Source organism: Sabethes cyaneus, chromosome 3, assembly GCF_943734655.1.
Source record: "Sabethes cyaneus chromosome 3, idSabCyanKW18_F2, whole genome shotgun sequence".
Taxonomy (NCBI): Eukaryota; Metazoa; Arthropoda; class Insecta; order Diptera; family Culicidae; genus Sabethes; species Sabethes cyaneus.
In genome coordinates, this window is record NC_071355.1 from 59,574,920 (window position 1) to 59,592,647 (window position 17,728).

Here is a 17,728-nt window from a genome sequence, read left to right on the forward strand (position 1 = left end):
TAAAATCTTCTCGGATCAAAAGACAGTGAATCAGCGCCGCTAACTTACGTGCTAGCTGCCATTCATGTCAAAAGAAAAGGACAATCGAATGGCACGTCATATATGCGATGAACGTGCTCTGGCTTTAATATTATTTGCAACCAATGGCCCTTTTAAAGGCAACAAGCTAGTTAAAGTAAGATTATTGAAACATGTCAAACTAGGTATAATCATATTCAATTCAATAATCTGTGGGCTCCCAGCAAACCAGATATTGTATATTCATGTCGAGATTTAATCTTAAATAAATGGATATCACATCGGACTCGTATAAATGTACACATGTTGTAAGCACATTGTGTAAATTTCATCGTATGTAATGCACACGATGTTTGATATACGAAATAATAGTAAAAATCGTAAATAGGTCGATAGATAATCGGGTTATGCTAAGCGAATATCGCATATGACGATTTCTTAGATTTAGTTACCAACAATGGCTATCATGAAGATGTAATCGTATTTAATTACAGTTTCCATCGGATTATGTTCTGCAAAATGTCTTATATGACATCATTTTAGATTTATATACAAGCAGTGATAATTATGAGATTCTAGGAAATGCAAATGTTAAGTGGAATTGGAAAAAGACATTCAGCATTAAACTGGTACAGTAAAAAATAATGTCAAACATTATTGTATTGCTTATTATTGTAAGCAATTTTGAGCTGTCCTATAGCATCTAAATGTTCAGCATTCTATTTTAAATAACTTTTAATTTCTTTTTAAGAGCTTCTGAAATAACAGACAACATTTTTGTACTTGAGCTTTAATAATAATATCTCCTTGTAATCAAATATGAATATGCATATAACGTATTCTAATGTATATTTAGAACAATCTGTACCACGGAATGCTAACAAAGGTACTGCATATCATTCCATGAAGTCAGCATTATCATTAAAATAAATGATCAAATGCAAACTTCTTTACGACACTGTAATTCAGTCACAATTGACACAAACTCGTATGTCGGATGAGAATAAATCAAATCCGTACTTACATGTTCAATGCATCAGAGAAGATCTCATTGCTTACATGTACGATGACTTCGGTTTAAGATGTGCAAAATTATCATTGAGGTACTGATGTACCGGTAGCTTAAAGGTAATGAACAAATACTGCGGTACGGGTGGTTCTTGGTTCTAAACCAGGTGAGTACAGCTTGTTTTAAATGATATAGACAAAAAAGTTAAATATTGTGACAGGTCGATAATATCTGGAAGCTTATGAAAAAAAGCCTTCAGTAAAGCTTTTACTTTTTTGTCTCATTAACTTTCAGGGCCAAAAAATTCGGCTATAAATAGCCTGCTCTGTATGCAATTTTTGACACTTGCCATTTACCACATGGGGCAAAGTAGAAATATTATAGTAACTGTGTCGAAATGCAATCCAGTCAATCGGCTCAGTCGTATAAACTGTTTTGTTTTGTCGGCATTTCAATTATTCTGAAGAACTAAATCATGTATATCGCCTCCACTTTTGCATGTATATGCCGTTTCTGCGCATGATATATGATTTGATAGACCTTATATGCTGACGTTTATCTCATTTAGAATTAAGTTATACAGACCAAAATGTTTGCTGGGCTGGCCATTCATTACCATTTCAACCTTTATGATGCACACAAGTGCTTGTATTGACTAATGTTTTATGGAAGAGTCTCGAATTTCTCGAGTTTGATTAGTTTTTGAGTTTCGCAAAAATTTCTGTTTTATTTGTATGAGAGTCCATATCCCCCTACCACAGGGGTGAGAGGTCTCTAACTATCGTAAAATAAATTCAAGACTCCAAAATCTCCCACATGCCAAATTTGGTTCCATTTGCTTGATTAGCTCTCAAGTTATAAGGAAATTTGAATTTCATTTATATGGGAGCTCCCCTCTTAAAAGGGGAAGGGGTCGTAATTCACCATAGAAAAAATTTCTGCCATCTAAAACTCCCACACGCCAAATTTGGTTCCATTTGATTGATTAGTTCTCGAGATAAGAGGAAATTTGCATTTCATTTGTATGGAAGCCCACCCTCTTAAAGGGGAGATGGGCCATAACTCGCTTTCTAAAGAAGAGAGGGGTCTCAATTCACCATAGAAAAAAATCTTGCGTCCAAAACCACTTACATGTCAAATTTGGTTCCATTTGCTTGATTAGTTCTCGAGTTATGAGGAAATTTGTTTTTCATTTGTATAGGAGCCCCCCCCCCCTCTTAAAGTGGGGAAATCCATAGAAAATATACCATAGAAAATATTCTTGCCTACAAAAATACCCACATGATAAATTTGGTTCCATTTGCCTGATTAGTTCTAGAGTTGTGAGGAAATTTGTATTTCATTTGTGTAGAAGCACCCCCTCTTAAAGTTGGGAGGGGTCCTAATTCACCATAGAAAATATTTTTGCCTCCAGAAACCCCACATGCCAAATTTGGTTCTATTTGCTTGATTAGTTCTCGAGTTATGAGGAAATTTGAATTTCATTTGTATAGGAGCCCCCCCTCCTAAAGTGGGTAGGGGTCCCAATTCATCATAGAAAAAAATTTTGTCTCCAAAAACACCCACGTGTCAAATTTGGTTCCATTTGCTTGATTAGTTCTCGAGTTATGAAGAAATTTGTATTTCGTTTGTATAGGAACACCCCCCCCCCCCTCTTAAAGTGGGGAGGGGTCCTAATTCACCATAGAAAATATTCTTGCCCTCGAAAACTTTCACATGCCAAATTTTGTTCCATTTGCTTGATTAGTTCTTCAGTTATGAGGAAATTTGTATTTCATGTGTATAGGATCCCCCCTCCTAAAACGGGGAGGGGTCCCAATTCATCATTGAAAAAATTTTTGTCTCCAAAAACACCCACATGCCAAATTTGGTTCTATTTGCTTGATTACTTCTCGAGTTATGAGGAAAATCGTGCTTCTTTGGTACAGGAGCCCCCCTTGGCAAGGATGTGGCAAGGATGTGCTACTTATAAAAAGAGATCGAATTGGTAATATGTCTTCAACGTAGGGGAAGGATTAAGGGGACATAAACGACTACAAATTTTGAAAAATCCATTATTTTTTTATTTTAGATTTTGATTTTGCAGTCTTTTTCGCTTATTTTGATTTTTTTGAAATGATCCGACCACGGGAAGTGGCCGAAAAACGATCACACTCATAAGCGTTCCAGTGCGGCATGGACTGGATACTTTTATAACTTTTGAGCTTTGTAAACGAAATACAGCTTGAGAAAAACGAAAAAGAAGAAAAGATGACTGAAAAAATCCAATTTTGTCTTCTTTTTCTTTTTTCTCTGGTTGTGTTTTATTTACAAAGCTCAAAAGTTATGTCAAGTCTATGTGAAGCTACTACCAATAAAACAAAAAAAAGTTTGTTCCAATACGTTGAGTAGTTTGCAGGATCGGTGTTTTATTCCATCAAGGTTGTTCCACGCCGCGCTGGAACGCTTGGGTGTATGATCGTTTTTCGACCACTTCTCGTAGTCGGATCATTACAAAATTAGTATCAAAATAAGCGGAATAGAATGCAGAATCAAAATCTGAAATAAAAAAAATTATGCGATTTTCAAAAGATTTAGTCGTTTATGTCCCCTTAATAATAACAAAAATATTTGATTTCTGTAAGGTGACAGCACAGCGGAAGTTTTATTTTTGTTTGTGGTAGATTGTTTCCAAATGCAAATTTTCGCCAGGGCAACTATGATATTTCTCAGATCATCGTGATTTGCACGAACCACGAGATTTCGTTTAAATAACTTTACGGCATTAAGGATCAAAAGCGCAAGATTTAAATTTTCAAATCCAATCCATGCTTCGATCTTTTTGAGCAATAATTCGAAAAATTTCAACTGACGGCCAGTTTTCTGCTACTACTGGACTGTAAACAACGAGTTTGGAATACGTAAATATCCAGTGATTGATATCTTTTCTTTTTTGTTGGGTTTTCGATCAAATAAACAAATAAACAAAACGTTTTGCCATTGTTGAAAGGCAGTAGAAAAAGTTAGTACGTTTATGTGCGCTAAATACTCTCAATTTTCTTCTAGGTTATAGGATCACGATATTCAGTAGGGTAGATTTACATATTATTTATTGAATGTTGACTATGCAAACGTCGAACACGCAAGGGTCGAAAACTAAAACAAGGAGTCGAAAATTAGCTCAATGGGATATTGAATTGAAACGAGAAAATAGTGAAAAATATACATCGTACACTTATATCCTCTTAAATGTTAATTGAATATACAACCTTTGCTACTATTCTATCATATTTTCGAAAAAACAGCACTATTTGGACGATATATTGCAATTTGTTAGCCATGTGTTGGTTTCATAGGTCGAATTATAGTGCCCTTACCCTAATTGACATATTTCTTTTAAAGTTTATTTCGAAATGTCACTTTTGATATTAAAGTTCAGTTCAATTCTAAAGCCTTAAGTTCAATTTCGTGTCTAATTTAAAGTTCAATTTGAACCCAAATTCAAGTGCAATTTTTAGTTAAATTTTGTGTCCAATGTGAAACCCAATTTCAAATAACACTTTAAAGTTCATTTGTCAAATTCTAAGTCTCACCCGAACTTTAATCTAAAGTTAAGTTCAATTTTATATCTAATTTCAAATCTAATCTCAAGTTCGCAGATTAGTCCAGTCGCCCCAATTCTTTATAACATCTTATATAAAAATTCTCGTTCTGTAACTCGGATCGGAAGTTTGGAGTTTTTAACCTAATCGGTCGGTATTTTAACGATTAGTAAATTAATTGCGTAAAAGTATATCCGTCATTCTACAATTACTTGATTTTTTCAGGCCAAATCTTGAATCTTTGAATTGGTTGGTATCCCATCTTCTGTACATATCAGGGCACGACAAAGTTGAAAGGCCGGTACGAGTTAGTTAAGGATTCCCGATGATCTGCTGTACAGGCATAGGCATCTACTTTTCAATATAAACACTTAATGCTCAATGTGTCATGCATTATTGACTATCAGCATATGCATGCTTGTACTACTAATTTTCATTTCAAACATTTCAGCAAAAAATATTGAATGACCAGGAATCAATGGACTTCAAATGGATTGCGGAAATAAATCAATCCGAACTGCTTTAAAAGCATTTCATGGTACCAAAGGGAATCATAACGTACGCTTTGGAATAGAATTACCCTCATAAAAGGCATTTTTGCATTCACCATCGACGAAGAGAGAGCTACGCGTACGTAATATACGACGTTAAGTATAACGCAGGCAAGGTTGGAGTCAACGAAATGTCACACTCAGACCCAATATACTCCACAAATTGATTTATTATTAATATTTCATAAAATACTTAAAAAGAATGGTTGATTTTGCTTTGTCTAATTTTTTCCATAACTTTATTTTCTTTATAGTGGGTTAAATCCTGGTTCTGATCCTCTAAATCCTTGTATTGTAATAAAATCTGTAAGCATCATTATATACGAGTTATGTCATATTCTTACGACAGTTGGTAAAGGAGAACCAAGCAGACTGAATGTCTGTTTTTATTACTATTTATATGAAGCGGCCACATCTCCATTCTATAAGTGGAAAAACACGAGATCGACTCGTGTCCGCTAGCCATCGCTTTTGTTTCATCTAAGGCAAATAAAATAAAACCTTCATAAAATCAGCTGAGTCCGAAACATTGGCAAATAGCCATGGATGGCAATACAAGGGAAAAAAGTTCACCGAAACCGCCTATATAACTTGCTAATGCCAGGCCAAAGTGAAAGTAATCAAAGACGCTTTTATTATCCGGTAAACAATGACACGAACACGTGTATGGAAATAGAATAGCGAGCGCCAGGCGAAGGCTTCGCGCCGGCAGATGCACAGACCGCAGTAGTTCCCCAACACCATGGCCTACCAACAATGGCCAACGGAACGGGGGCTGCACAGCAGAATCTGTCTGAACTGAACCACAAAGAGAAAAAGAATAGTGTAACGACTGAACCTACCCTCGTAAATAAAACCCGCGAACTTATTGCGGATCCCGTTGGCTGACGTTGATCACTGGGACGACATCACTTTCAATTTGGCAATAATTAGTAGTTCACTGAATTTGTGAGATATAAATCGTGTTCCGGTAAACTTGAATAAAGCGGAAGGTGCCAAAAATTAGCACGGCAGCAGTAATAGGCAAATGTGTTAAACCTAATTACTTATACAAATTTAACGTCGCTAGTAAAATGTAACATCAACAAGTTGCGAAGCAGGCAGACAATAATAATTTTACCGCAATTTCATCTTACTTTCACGCAATGTGCGCCAATTAATGTGGCGTGGTCTTCAGCTGAAACGCGCTTTAATAGCAGCCTGTTTATCCTTTATTAGAAAAAAATCCATCGCAAACATGTTCGCACACATGCACCCCGGGAACAGGCCCAAGCGCACACATTCGCTCAATTAAATAATCGATAAATTTCCCATTGTCTCGAGCGATTTTCTTTCCCGGCGAATTCGCCTAGCTTCCACAGCAGTGACCTGATGAGGGTTAAATATAGCTTTGAAACGCATCCATCCATCTACCGCAGATCGCGTGTTTCCACGGGAGATAGAATGGTTCAAAAAATTCGCTGGCCGAGCCGACGAGTAATCGAATGGCACGATTACTGTAAGTACATAGACCCCCCCTGAGTTGAACAGGTGATTCTCATGTGAATCTACTTAATTATGAGTATTAAACTCTTTACTCATTATAGTTCAATTAAATGAGTAGTTTTTAAATATAGTGCCTGTGAAAAATCATAACAACATCAATTAAATTAAAAGTACTCGCTAAATTAGGGATACAATAGTTGAGCTTAGATAAATTCTACTACAGGGATGCCTCGATATAAGACAACCTCGTTATAAAACAACCTCGATATAAGACAATTTTTGCCTCGATATAAGACAAATCCCTTTGACATAGTTGATAACGACACCACAGCTAGGGTTGCCAAGTCCGAAAATTTCAAAAACCGGCCGGTCGGTCCTACCTTCAAAAATTGCGGGGGGGTTGTGGCAGCATATTACTAGAGGATTTGCCTGGAATGTGTAATGTGCGGTAATTATTATTATTTAGGTAGTCGTGGAATCGAAACCACAATGAACATTGCATGGACTATTAAAAATACTAGAAGACAACTAGTTGCTTCTGGTGCTGGTGGACAATTTAATGTATATTACCGCCAGAAGCAAAGTATTGTCACTACAAAACTGGCTATATTCAATGATCCACTGATCAGGATTGCTAATAAATTTATCAGAAAATTTAACAAATCAGGAAAAAAGTACCAATCTGGCTTCTTATGTCGGAAAACCGGCCGTTTTACAGGATTGATCGGCCACCGGCTTTGCAGGTGAAAAACCGGCCGGGCCGGCCAAAAACCGGCCACTTGGCAACCCTAACCACAGCACATTTTCCATTCCAAAAGCGGCGCCATAAATTTGTTCATTATTTCGAAATTATCCCAAAAATTGTAAACAACTAATAGCTCAAACAATATTAAAGTTCAAAAAACACACAACACAGAGCAAAATTGGTGACTGCTAATGCTAAATTTTTGTGAAAAAATCATGTTTCGATATAAGACAATTTCGATATAAAACAACTTTTTGAAATTATAAATTGTCTTATATCGAGGTATCCCTGACAGGGATTCCCTGTATTTCCTTTTGCACTTTTCTGTAAAATGAAGATTAACTATCTTCTGTACCAAAAATGTACAAAAAATCGTTTGGATCGGGGTAAACGCGAAAACCGCCGGGACGTTTTATTCTAAACCTTAACCTCGCTATCTAAGATCTCGTGAACAAGCTGAGAGTGTCGTCTATAACCTAGGGGTTTCCAGTAAGGCGTGTAAGTGCGTAGTAATCAGAGATTACTTTTGTAATCATTTACGAATTAATTAGGTAATCAATGGTAATCAGAAGAGTAATCAATGATAATCTTAAGTAATCATTGGTATTCATGATTAATTTATAGTAATCACAAGAGATTGATTACTGGTAATCAGAGGTAATCAGTAAAGTAATCAAAAGTAACTTTTTTCGAAGGTGCGTAGTAATCATTGCTGTTGGAAACCCCTTGTCTATAACCAACCCCGTTACAAAGTGACAGTTATTAACAGTTTCCCATAACACCCGCCAGTGTCAAAAATGTCGCGACGATCGTTTTTACGTGCCGGTCAAAATTGACGCACCTTCGATTTCCAAAGAAAATGTTCACTTTTGTTACGTTAAATGTGAACGCTAAAAGCTGTCTGGACAACGATTCGAAAAGTACATATCGACAAATTCAGCATTGTTTCATGTTTTCGGCAAACTGTTTGAATCCTTGGTGGGTTGCTTGATTGATTTGTTTACTAGATAAAAAGCGGTATTTATTACAAAATTGTCACTCTTGTGTACGAGTTGTCTGCTCTAATGTATTTAAATATTTCGTGTTTTGTTGAAAGTTATCCGTTGCGCAATTTAAAATGAAATGCTATTTCATGATTGCTGGATCGATTTTGTCGTTAACAGAACAAGTTAAGCAAAATTCAAGAGTAGATCCAAGCAATAGAGATTGTTGCAGTTGTATAAAAAAACACTCTGTTACATGACAGAACCAAACAGAGCATTTTATTATGACAGGAGAACCAGTTATGCTGCTATTGTAATAACCACGTAAATGTTTTGGTACTTGACATAATGTTGTCAGTTCGTAAAATGCTTTATTGAAATAATAAACCAATTCAGTTCTTATATGCACAAGGGATTGTTTGCCAAAAAAGAGATAAATTCTTTCTTTGATTTTTACGCCGCATTCAAACATCTGTCGTGAACCATGAACCAGCAGTTTTAGGTACGCTTGATTTGTATGGGAGCTATCACATTGTGACCGGGTTGTCTATAACCGTACATCGAGCTAGAAAAACGAGCAGGAATGTTGACTTTGAAATAGGTTGTGACTCCAAATCGCGACGATATTCTATACGACGATTTTATATGGCAACCAAAAAGGGAAGAGGGTAGATATTTTCAAGCATATGAAGATGTTGACGTTCGCTAAGAAATATCGGGTTTTGCATGCTATGTGTATCTGTACCTGTGAGGGAAACGACAATTTTAGTACAACCAGAAAATTAACTTATTAAAGAACAGAAAACTTTTTACACAATTTAATTTCACTATTATTAGGCAAATTTAGGTCAACGAGTGTCTGAAAAAACGTCTAAACACGATGTTTTTACCGAATTTGGCATTCTACCGTTACAAAACAAATGCCAAAGAGCGATATGACGTCTCTACTGTGCAAATGGTGTTCAATGAAAAGAATTGCAATTCCGAATTGCGAAATGCTTCACTGAAACAGAATTTTAATCGTGCTAAGGTGCTAACTAGCAACCTACATCGCAAATCCTTCAACCGATATTTAGACAAACCGTGTAACATTCGAATGCAAAATAATATCAGGTCAAATCCAAAAATGTTCTGGTCATTCGTTTGGAACATTCCGAAAATGTTCTGGTCAGACAAAAGGAAAAAGGATGGGTTGCCTAAATATATGTTCTTGGGAGATAGTCATGGCAGCACGATGCTAGAAAAATGCTCCCAACATTTTCAGCACAATTTCCGTGATTCCGTTGCTACAATTGCACAAATCAACATAGCATTATGCAATACTCCTGGGGACGTCTTGGATTTCAGTCTAACTCAAATGTTCGTTTGCCCCTGGACCCGATGGAATTCCATCATGTACTTTGAAAAAATGCGCTGCTGTTTAATTTGACACTTCAACAGAGCTAATTTTCTACATTTTCGAAGCTTTCAGTTATGTTTGTATTGCATAAAAAGGGTGAAAAACAAATGTGAAAAACTACAGAGGCATCACATCTCTTTGTGCATGGTCAAAAGTATTTTAAATAATCATACATGATTCCCTCTTCGCTAGCTGTGGGCACTACGTCTCATTGGATCAGCATGGGTTTTATCCTAAACGTTCCACTGCTACAAACCTTGTGCACTTCACAGCAAAATGAGCTTGATGCTGTCTATACAGAACTAAAAGCTACATTTAACCGTGTTGACCATATTATATTACTGGCTAAACTGGACAAGCTTTGTGTCGGCTCCAGCCTTGTATGATGATTTCGATCCTATCTGTTGGATCGAATGCTCTACGTGAAGTTGGGTAAGGTTCAATCTGAGTGTTTCTCGAATCTCTCCGGCATTCCATAGGGCAGCAATTTAGGACCACTGCTATTTATGCTTTTTATCAACGGCATAGCACTCTTGCTTCCAGATGATTGCTACAAGCTTTTGCAGACAATGTTAAACGATTTAAAGTTGTCAGAGATACTTCCGACTGTTTCGAGTTCCAGCGCTTAGTTGACGTTTTCTGCAATGATTTTCCAATAATCTACTAACCGTAGGTATCGAAAAAGTGTTGTGCCATGGATGGCCCAGCTAGCACCAGTTTCTATATCAATGTACGAAAACTATCGTAAATATCTCCTAACAAACTCGAAATCGTAACTAAAGCTGGATAAAGTGGGATTAAGTTGATTTTCTGCCGTATATAATGATAATGACTGACATACATACGATTTTCAGCACAAACTCGTAGAGTAGTACGGAGCGACTCGCGCTTAATCGGATATTATCGTATATAAATACTTATATAGTCGTTACGCTCAAAATTATTCGTAATCACGTATATCGCCTCCAAAATAGTACGAATATGCCAATTTTGCGCATGAAATACGATTTATTTAGCATGTTTATCTGTACGTAATGCTGATTTTTACCTTTTTTATACATATGAAAACGCTAGCTGGGGGGACGTCAAGATTGTCATCGAAGATATGAACCCCCTAAGCTGGCAGAGAAGCTATACAGAGATATCCACAAATCGACCTGGAGATCACCGAACCAACGAACATTAATCCAAATGACCGGGTTTTCTCGAATATCACCAACATACGCTCCCTATGGGGTGCGGATATCGACATGGATCATTACCTAGTAGCAGTACATGTGCGTTCAAAATTACCAATTTAAATATTTGGCAATTTGACAACCCGCAAGTTGCGCCTACCTTCGTTCGTGGAGCCAAGCAATGTAGAGGAAAAAAGAACGTGCTAAGCGACTAGAAAGAATTTGATCTAGTATCGACAAGCGCGAAATGAGCTGTGCATGATCCTGAGCAGAAAAAGCGCTAAGAGGCCAAAGTTCGTAAAGCGCTACAACCACTATTCCGGGCTAATGACACAAGTTTTATGAGTTTTATGAGAAGCCTGATATGTGCAGGAATGATGAGCGAAACTTTATCACAAACGAGTGCGAAGTAAAGCGCGATCGGTTAAGATGCTCATAGCGAGCCACCGGAAAGGACCGATTCCCGTAAAACTCCCGTAAAACAAAAAAAGTGTGGAACCACTGACAACGATACTTTACTTGATGATTTCAAGGATTTGGGTTGAGGGTGAATCACCACGAGCTGGACGAGCTAGACCTCTCGAGGACTGTTGGAACACCATCAAAATAACCTTCAGCAGTATAGCGGGGAGCTCCATCGGGGATGTGGTACGGAATCAGCGGAACGATTTGTTTGGCGGTAGCAGGCTGATGGATGAGGAGAACGCTGCGCGAGCGGCCAAGAAACGCAGTGCCACACGTCAGAACATGGAAAGACATAAACACAAGAAGATGCAGCGAAACCAAATCCTCTGGGAGAAAACGCTACCTGGAAGAGCAGGAATATGCAGGAAAATACGAGCGACTGCATCATTCTCAGGAAACGCAAAAATTCTACCAGCAACTGAACGGATCCCGCAAAGGCTTTGTGCCGCTAGCCAAAATGTGTCGGGATAAGAATGGTAGTATTCTGATGGACGATCGTGAGGTGACCGATAGGTGGAAGCAGCACTTTAATGAACACCTGAATGGCGCCCAGGCGGAGAACCATGGCGGCGGGGAAAGCAAATTCGACGGTGCAATAAATGGGGAAGAGATGTTAGCCCGAAAGATAGACGAAGTTAAGGAGGCCATCAATCAGTTGGCACAGATGGCATCGGATCGAAGCTTATAATGGGAGCAGAAAAGCTGGCCGTTTGTATGCACCGGCTAATTGTTAGACTTTGGAATATGGAACAGCTACTGGAGAAGTGGAAAAATGGGGTTATCTGCCTGATCTACAAAAAAGGCGTCAAGTTGGCCTATGAGAACTATCGAGCGATCACCGTTCTCAATGCCGTCTACAAAGTGCTGTCCCAAATCATTTTTCGCCGACTATCACCAATTGCGAACAGATTCGTGGGAACTTATCAAGCCGGTTTCGTCGAAGGCCAGTCTATAATGGATCAAATATTTACACTGCGGCAGATCCTTCAAAAGGGCCGCGAATACAGAGCTCTCATGCACCATTTTTTTTTTGTCGACTTCAAAGCCGCATATGATACCATTAACCGGAAAGGGCTATGGGAAATTATGGACCAGGAAACCCATCAAACTGATTCAAACTACTAAGAATGGTGCACAGTGCTGTACCGAGCGGATATCAACACACGGGGCACGATCTTTGATAAAACCAGTCAATTCGTCTGCTTTGCCGATGATATGCATATTATCGGCAGAACCAGACTAAAGCGCGAAGCAGAAAAGACTGGGTTAAAGGTAAATACGTCTAAAACAAAGTACATGCTGGCCAGCTAACCGACGCCACTTGGGCAGCAGTATAATGATCGACGACAATTGCGTCGAGCAGACTAAGGCCCGTACAAAGTGCACCCTGTACAAGACGCTAATTAGAACGGTATTCTCTACGGGCATGAAACATGGACAATGCTCAAGGAGGACCTGTGAGTGCTCAGAGTTTTCGAAAGACGAGTACTAAGAACGATCTTCGGCGGTGTACAGGAGAACGGAGTATGGAGGCGGAGGATGAACCATTACCTCGTACAGCTCTTTTGCGAACCCAGTATCCAAAAGATGGCCGAAGCTGGACGGATACGATGGGCAGGGCATGTTACAAGAATGCCGGACCACTACCACGCTAAGATCGTATTTGCCTCAAATCCAGTAGGAACAAGGTGACTAAGAGCATAGCGAGCAAGATTAGACTAGGTCTGATCAGGTGAAGCGAGATATGGCGAAGCGTAGTCGGTGTCCGAGGAATTAGAGAGCGGTAGCCCACAACCGAGTTAACTGGAAAAACCTTGTTCAACAGGCTTTGTCTTAGGACGACAAGCCACTTAAGTAAAGTAAGTAAGTAAGTAAGAAATCACCAGGGGAGTGAATGCAAGGTGTGGTTTTTCACACCTTTAAGAAAGCTGATCGACTCGATTGTTGTTATTACGGTGGTATTATATTGATCAACGCCGCCACTCCCAGATCTTGTTAGGTCGTCTGTACCAAATAGTAACAGATTTTTTAGGGCAGTATCAGGCGGGCTTTATAGAGGCCCTTGCTACTACGGACAACATTTCCACACTTCGATAAATCCACTAGAAATGTCGGCAGTTCAACGTCGTATGTCCCACAAATCATATTTCCGAAGTTTTTAAAGCAGCATACGATACAGTCGAACGCGAACAGCTATATGACAGCTATCACGATTGAAGGAGTGATCCGAAGACTAGGCATCGAAACAAGAGGAACTCCTAGCCTTCGCCGACGATCTTCACATCATAAACCTATAAACCTTCGAACGTCGGAGGTAATCTACGCCAGACTAGTCAGCATGAAGGAAGGGTAATGAGGGGCTTGAGGATTGGGTTACAAATTAATGCTTCGAAAACCAAATATATGGTAGGAAGTGGCTCCAGAGAAAGTAACTTTCGTCTCTCACGGACAATGACTATTGAACGCGATGCACTGGAAATGGTGGATGAGTTCATTTATTTGATTTCATATATGTATCTTTGGTCACCGTCGACAATAATACGAGTAAGGAGATCCAGCGGCGCATCCAAGCTTTCCGCACGACGCTTCAATCAAGGAATATTCGCCGCCATACAAAGCTGACGATGTACAATACGCTAATTAGACCGATAACCCTCTACGGACTTTTGAGACAGTAACTTTGCTTACGGAAGACATAGCGCACTTGCGGTATTTGAACGAAAGGTGTTGCGGACTAGTTTTGGTGGAGTACAAACGGGAAGCGGAGAGTGGCGTATGCCGGAAGGCGTATAAACCACGAGCTGCAGGCACTACTTGGAGAGATTCCCATAGTATTTTTGACGAAAGTTGGAAGAATACGGTGGACCAGCCACGTCGCAAGGATGCCGAACGACTGTGTGTGTAGTGAAATCCGTTCTCTTCAAAAACCCTACTGGCACCAGCAATAGAGGAATAGAGAATACAACTCAACATGCTAGAAGCCGACTTGCGCGAGGAGACGCTCAAAGAATTAGCAACGAGTAGCCCAGAATCGAGTACAGAAAAGAGTCTAGAAAAAGAAGAAGGTCACCGTCGACAATAATACAAGTAACCAGATTCAACACCGCATTCAAGCTGGAAGTTGGGTCTATTTTTCCCTTCGCAATACTAATTTATTGTTGACCAAACTCGTGACTTTAGTCATGACCTTGAAATGCGGTCAGGCATATATTAATATTTTTTTGAAACGATGATTCTACAATTGATGAAGGGACGGTAAGGGAAAGTAATGAAGAAGGATTTTGTTTTTTCGGGAATGAATGGGTTCGACCCATGCACCTTCCAACATTGGACAAAAGATAGGAGTCACAACGACAACTTGTTAAGCATAGCTACCTATTACCCCCCCCCCCCCTTCCTTTCCACCCTTCCCCTTCATTCCCGAAAAAACAAAATCCTTCTTTATTACTTTCCTTTACCGTCCCTTCATCAATTGTAGAATCATCGTTTCAAAAAAATACTAATTTATTGGTTTCTTCATGTCGGTGGTTTCAGAGCGGTATTGTAAGGTAGAATAACACTTTAATTCGAAAAAATCTACATTTTTATCAAGATCGCCTTTAAATTTTTCTGTCCCACTTCGAATAAATCTTTTTGTGAGAATACTTAACGGCCGTGAAACGGCCTAATGAACCGATTCATCGTATATCACTGGAGCACTTGAGGAGGTGGATTAAAGACAAACCGGATGGCAGCAACATGCGCGAAACACAACCACCACAAAGCGGCTGCGAACTCGTGTACTAGTTAGATATAAGCATCCACTACCGCGGTGGCCGTTGAATGAAAATAATGAGTAACGTGTTATCATTCTTATCTCACTTTCCATACGATAGCTCGCGAAGTAGAATGCAATGTGTCGACCCTACCCCGTCGACATGACGGATGTATCGACGTGTTTTGTGTGCACATAGAAACATCATCACGGTGTATTATAATACAACTATACTAAAGACGAAGCTATTTAGATTCTATGTATATCAAAAAAATTTATATGTCTTGTTCTGCATAATAAACAAAGGTTTAAGCAAGAGCCTTTCATCCACAAAGGAGAAAAAAATCTGCAAAGACTCACCCTTCCCACTGCAGTCATTTTCGCAACCGGTCGAAGTAAGCCGCAAATCTCCGTTGCTTAGTTGGGGTGGATTCTGCTGTTGCAGAGACAACTCAGGCAGCCGTTCGAGCTTTCCACGGGCTTCCACCGTGCTCGCAGAGCCGACGTGTGAGTCCACATCCTCTGCCTGGGCTCCGTCGCCGGGGACGCGAGGAATTTTCGAGATATCGCTGATAATACTGCTACTGTCATCGAGATCCAAGGTGGCTGCCGGATTTACGATTCCACTGCTGAGCCGGCGGGAGCTAACCAGATGGGGCGAGGAACCGTTGCTGTGCTTCTGCGAAACCAGCAGCTCCATCGTTAGCAATCTGTGGGGAGAAAAAGGACGAGAAACAGATATCGAATGTTGGTGAGAAATTCCTATTGTTGGAAATTATGTTTGCCTGTCAGAATCTTCGGTTGGACTGTCTGACCTACATCGTGAAACAATTGAGTTTCACTTTCAGGAGGCACGGCAAGGAACGTGCCGACTCCAGCCGTTTCCACTTCATCCGATCCATACTGTAACGAAATCAGACAGCCGGGATGGGAGCATCCGTTTAAGTGGAATAAAGTAATCAATTAGCGGTTGAATGGTCAAGCTCTGCTAACGCCGCAGTGGTACTACATCGTTTTGTATGTTTACTTTACGATCGCGTGAAGAAAGCACCTTTCGTTTGGTTCAAATGTTAAGTCAAGAGAATGCCAGTAATTGATTTATCAAGAGACGATATTATCCAGTGAACCATCAAGCCTATAATAGGCCGATCTCCCGGACGGCGCCGACAGCTCTAGCCATGTGTCCTAATAGCTTCAGCTACTTTTTGTTTTCTCATACTCGAGTGGTTAAAATCAATGGGCCTGGATTGAAACGGATTAGTTATTTTAGTACAAATATGAGCTGAATGAAAACGGAGCATCTATTTGGTCAAAGACATCTGTAGCGTTACGGATATTGATGATGCCAAATACCCGGAACGACTAAGAAAGTAGAAATAGACGAAACATGTTTTTTTTAATTGAAATAAAAGTTTTCATAGTTTAAATCGAGTACTACGAATCATAAGCATAGAGGAAACCAAAGAACAAGTGCAAAAAAGATGTACTTTGAGGAATCCAAATCCAATAATGCCTCATTATTTTCCACTATATTGCACATGAGAAACTTTGTCAGAAAGCCTAAGCAATGGTCCAAGTTGAACCGCGTATATTCAGTGAATAACAAGCGCGCAAACAATTTTGCAATGCCCCCGTCGTGGAATCACCAAAGACGTATTCTAACTGGTGCACTCTTAGCCAAGCTGGCTAAAACAGATAGAACGTTGCGCTACTAGTCGGTATGTATTTACTGAAAGAGCTTAACGGAATGGAAACAGTTGGCATTTCCATTCCGGACCACCGGCCGCTGCTGGTTCGGACTTTTGGCGAGATCAAAGCAAATGAGTTTTCAGGTTTGCGTCAAACCAAGACGGAAGTAATTATGCCGCGTAGCGGAAAAGACTGCGGGAAAATGATTTTAAAAATAATAGTAGGTATCCTATTACCTATTATCGTTGAAGCTGGCTTCAGAGTTATTTACTTGAAACATATCAAAACCATTTCAGAGCAAGTAAATATGTTTGCGTTGTTTCACAACTTTTTGCGCTGATGCTCTATCCCTCATTGGAAAAAAACTAGAATCACAAGTTCGTTCTGCTTTTGTCGCCAGACGCTGGCCCCCAATGGAGTATATTGATTGAAATCCATATTGATGAAAAGATAGCTCAACGTCAATTACGGTGTATTCCATCTTTCGGTTCAAAACAGTCCGAATGCTTCACTCATATGCTGCAAGACATTTCGGTCATTGCCGCCATACCTACTGGATATTTTATTTTCGTTATGTATCGTCATTTTTGGTTTCAAGCTGGATGCTATCCGTCAGCTGTCTATACACATGCAAATCAAATTATTCATTACACGAAAGATTTGATCAATTTTTAGCTAAATGAAAGATGCTGCGCAAACACAAATATCCAACAGAATCTCAACATAATATTATAATTGTGCTTTTGTACTCTGTTCGGATATTTCAAATGTAATATAATGAGAATAGACATATGCGGAAAATAACAGCACTGATGAGTTTAGATTAAAATTTATCTAAAACATAAAGGGATATTTATCTGTTATGTAATCT

At 39.3% G+C, this 17,728-nt stretch overlaps 1 protein-coding gene across 1 annotated transcript in view; it reads right to left on the reverse strand.

The window, feature by feature from the left end:
• The window catches only part of LOC128744512 (adenylyl cyclase 78C), a 108,644-nt gene that overhangs the window by 36,419 nt on the left and 54,497 nt on the right, over positions 1 to 17,728 (reverse strand). Inside the window, exon 2 of the mRNA XM_053841574.1 lies at positions 15,529 to 15,878. Within this exon, the coding sequence (XP_053697549.1) occupies positions 15,529 to 15,868 (340 nt within the window). The 5' untranslated portion in view covers positions 15,869 to 15,878. The remainder of the gene's footprint in view (positions 1 to 15,528; positions 15,879 to 17,728) is intronic.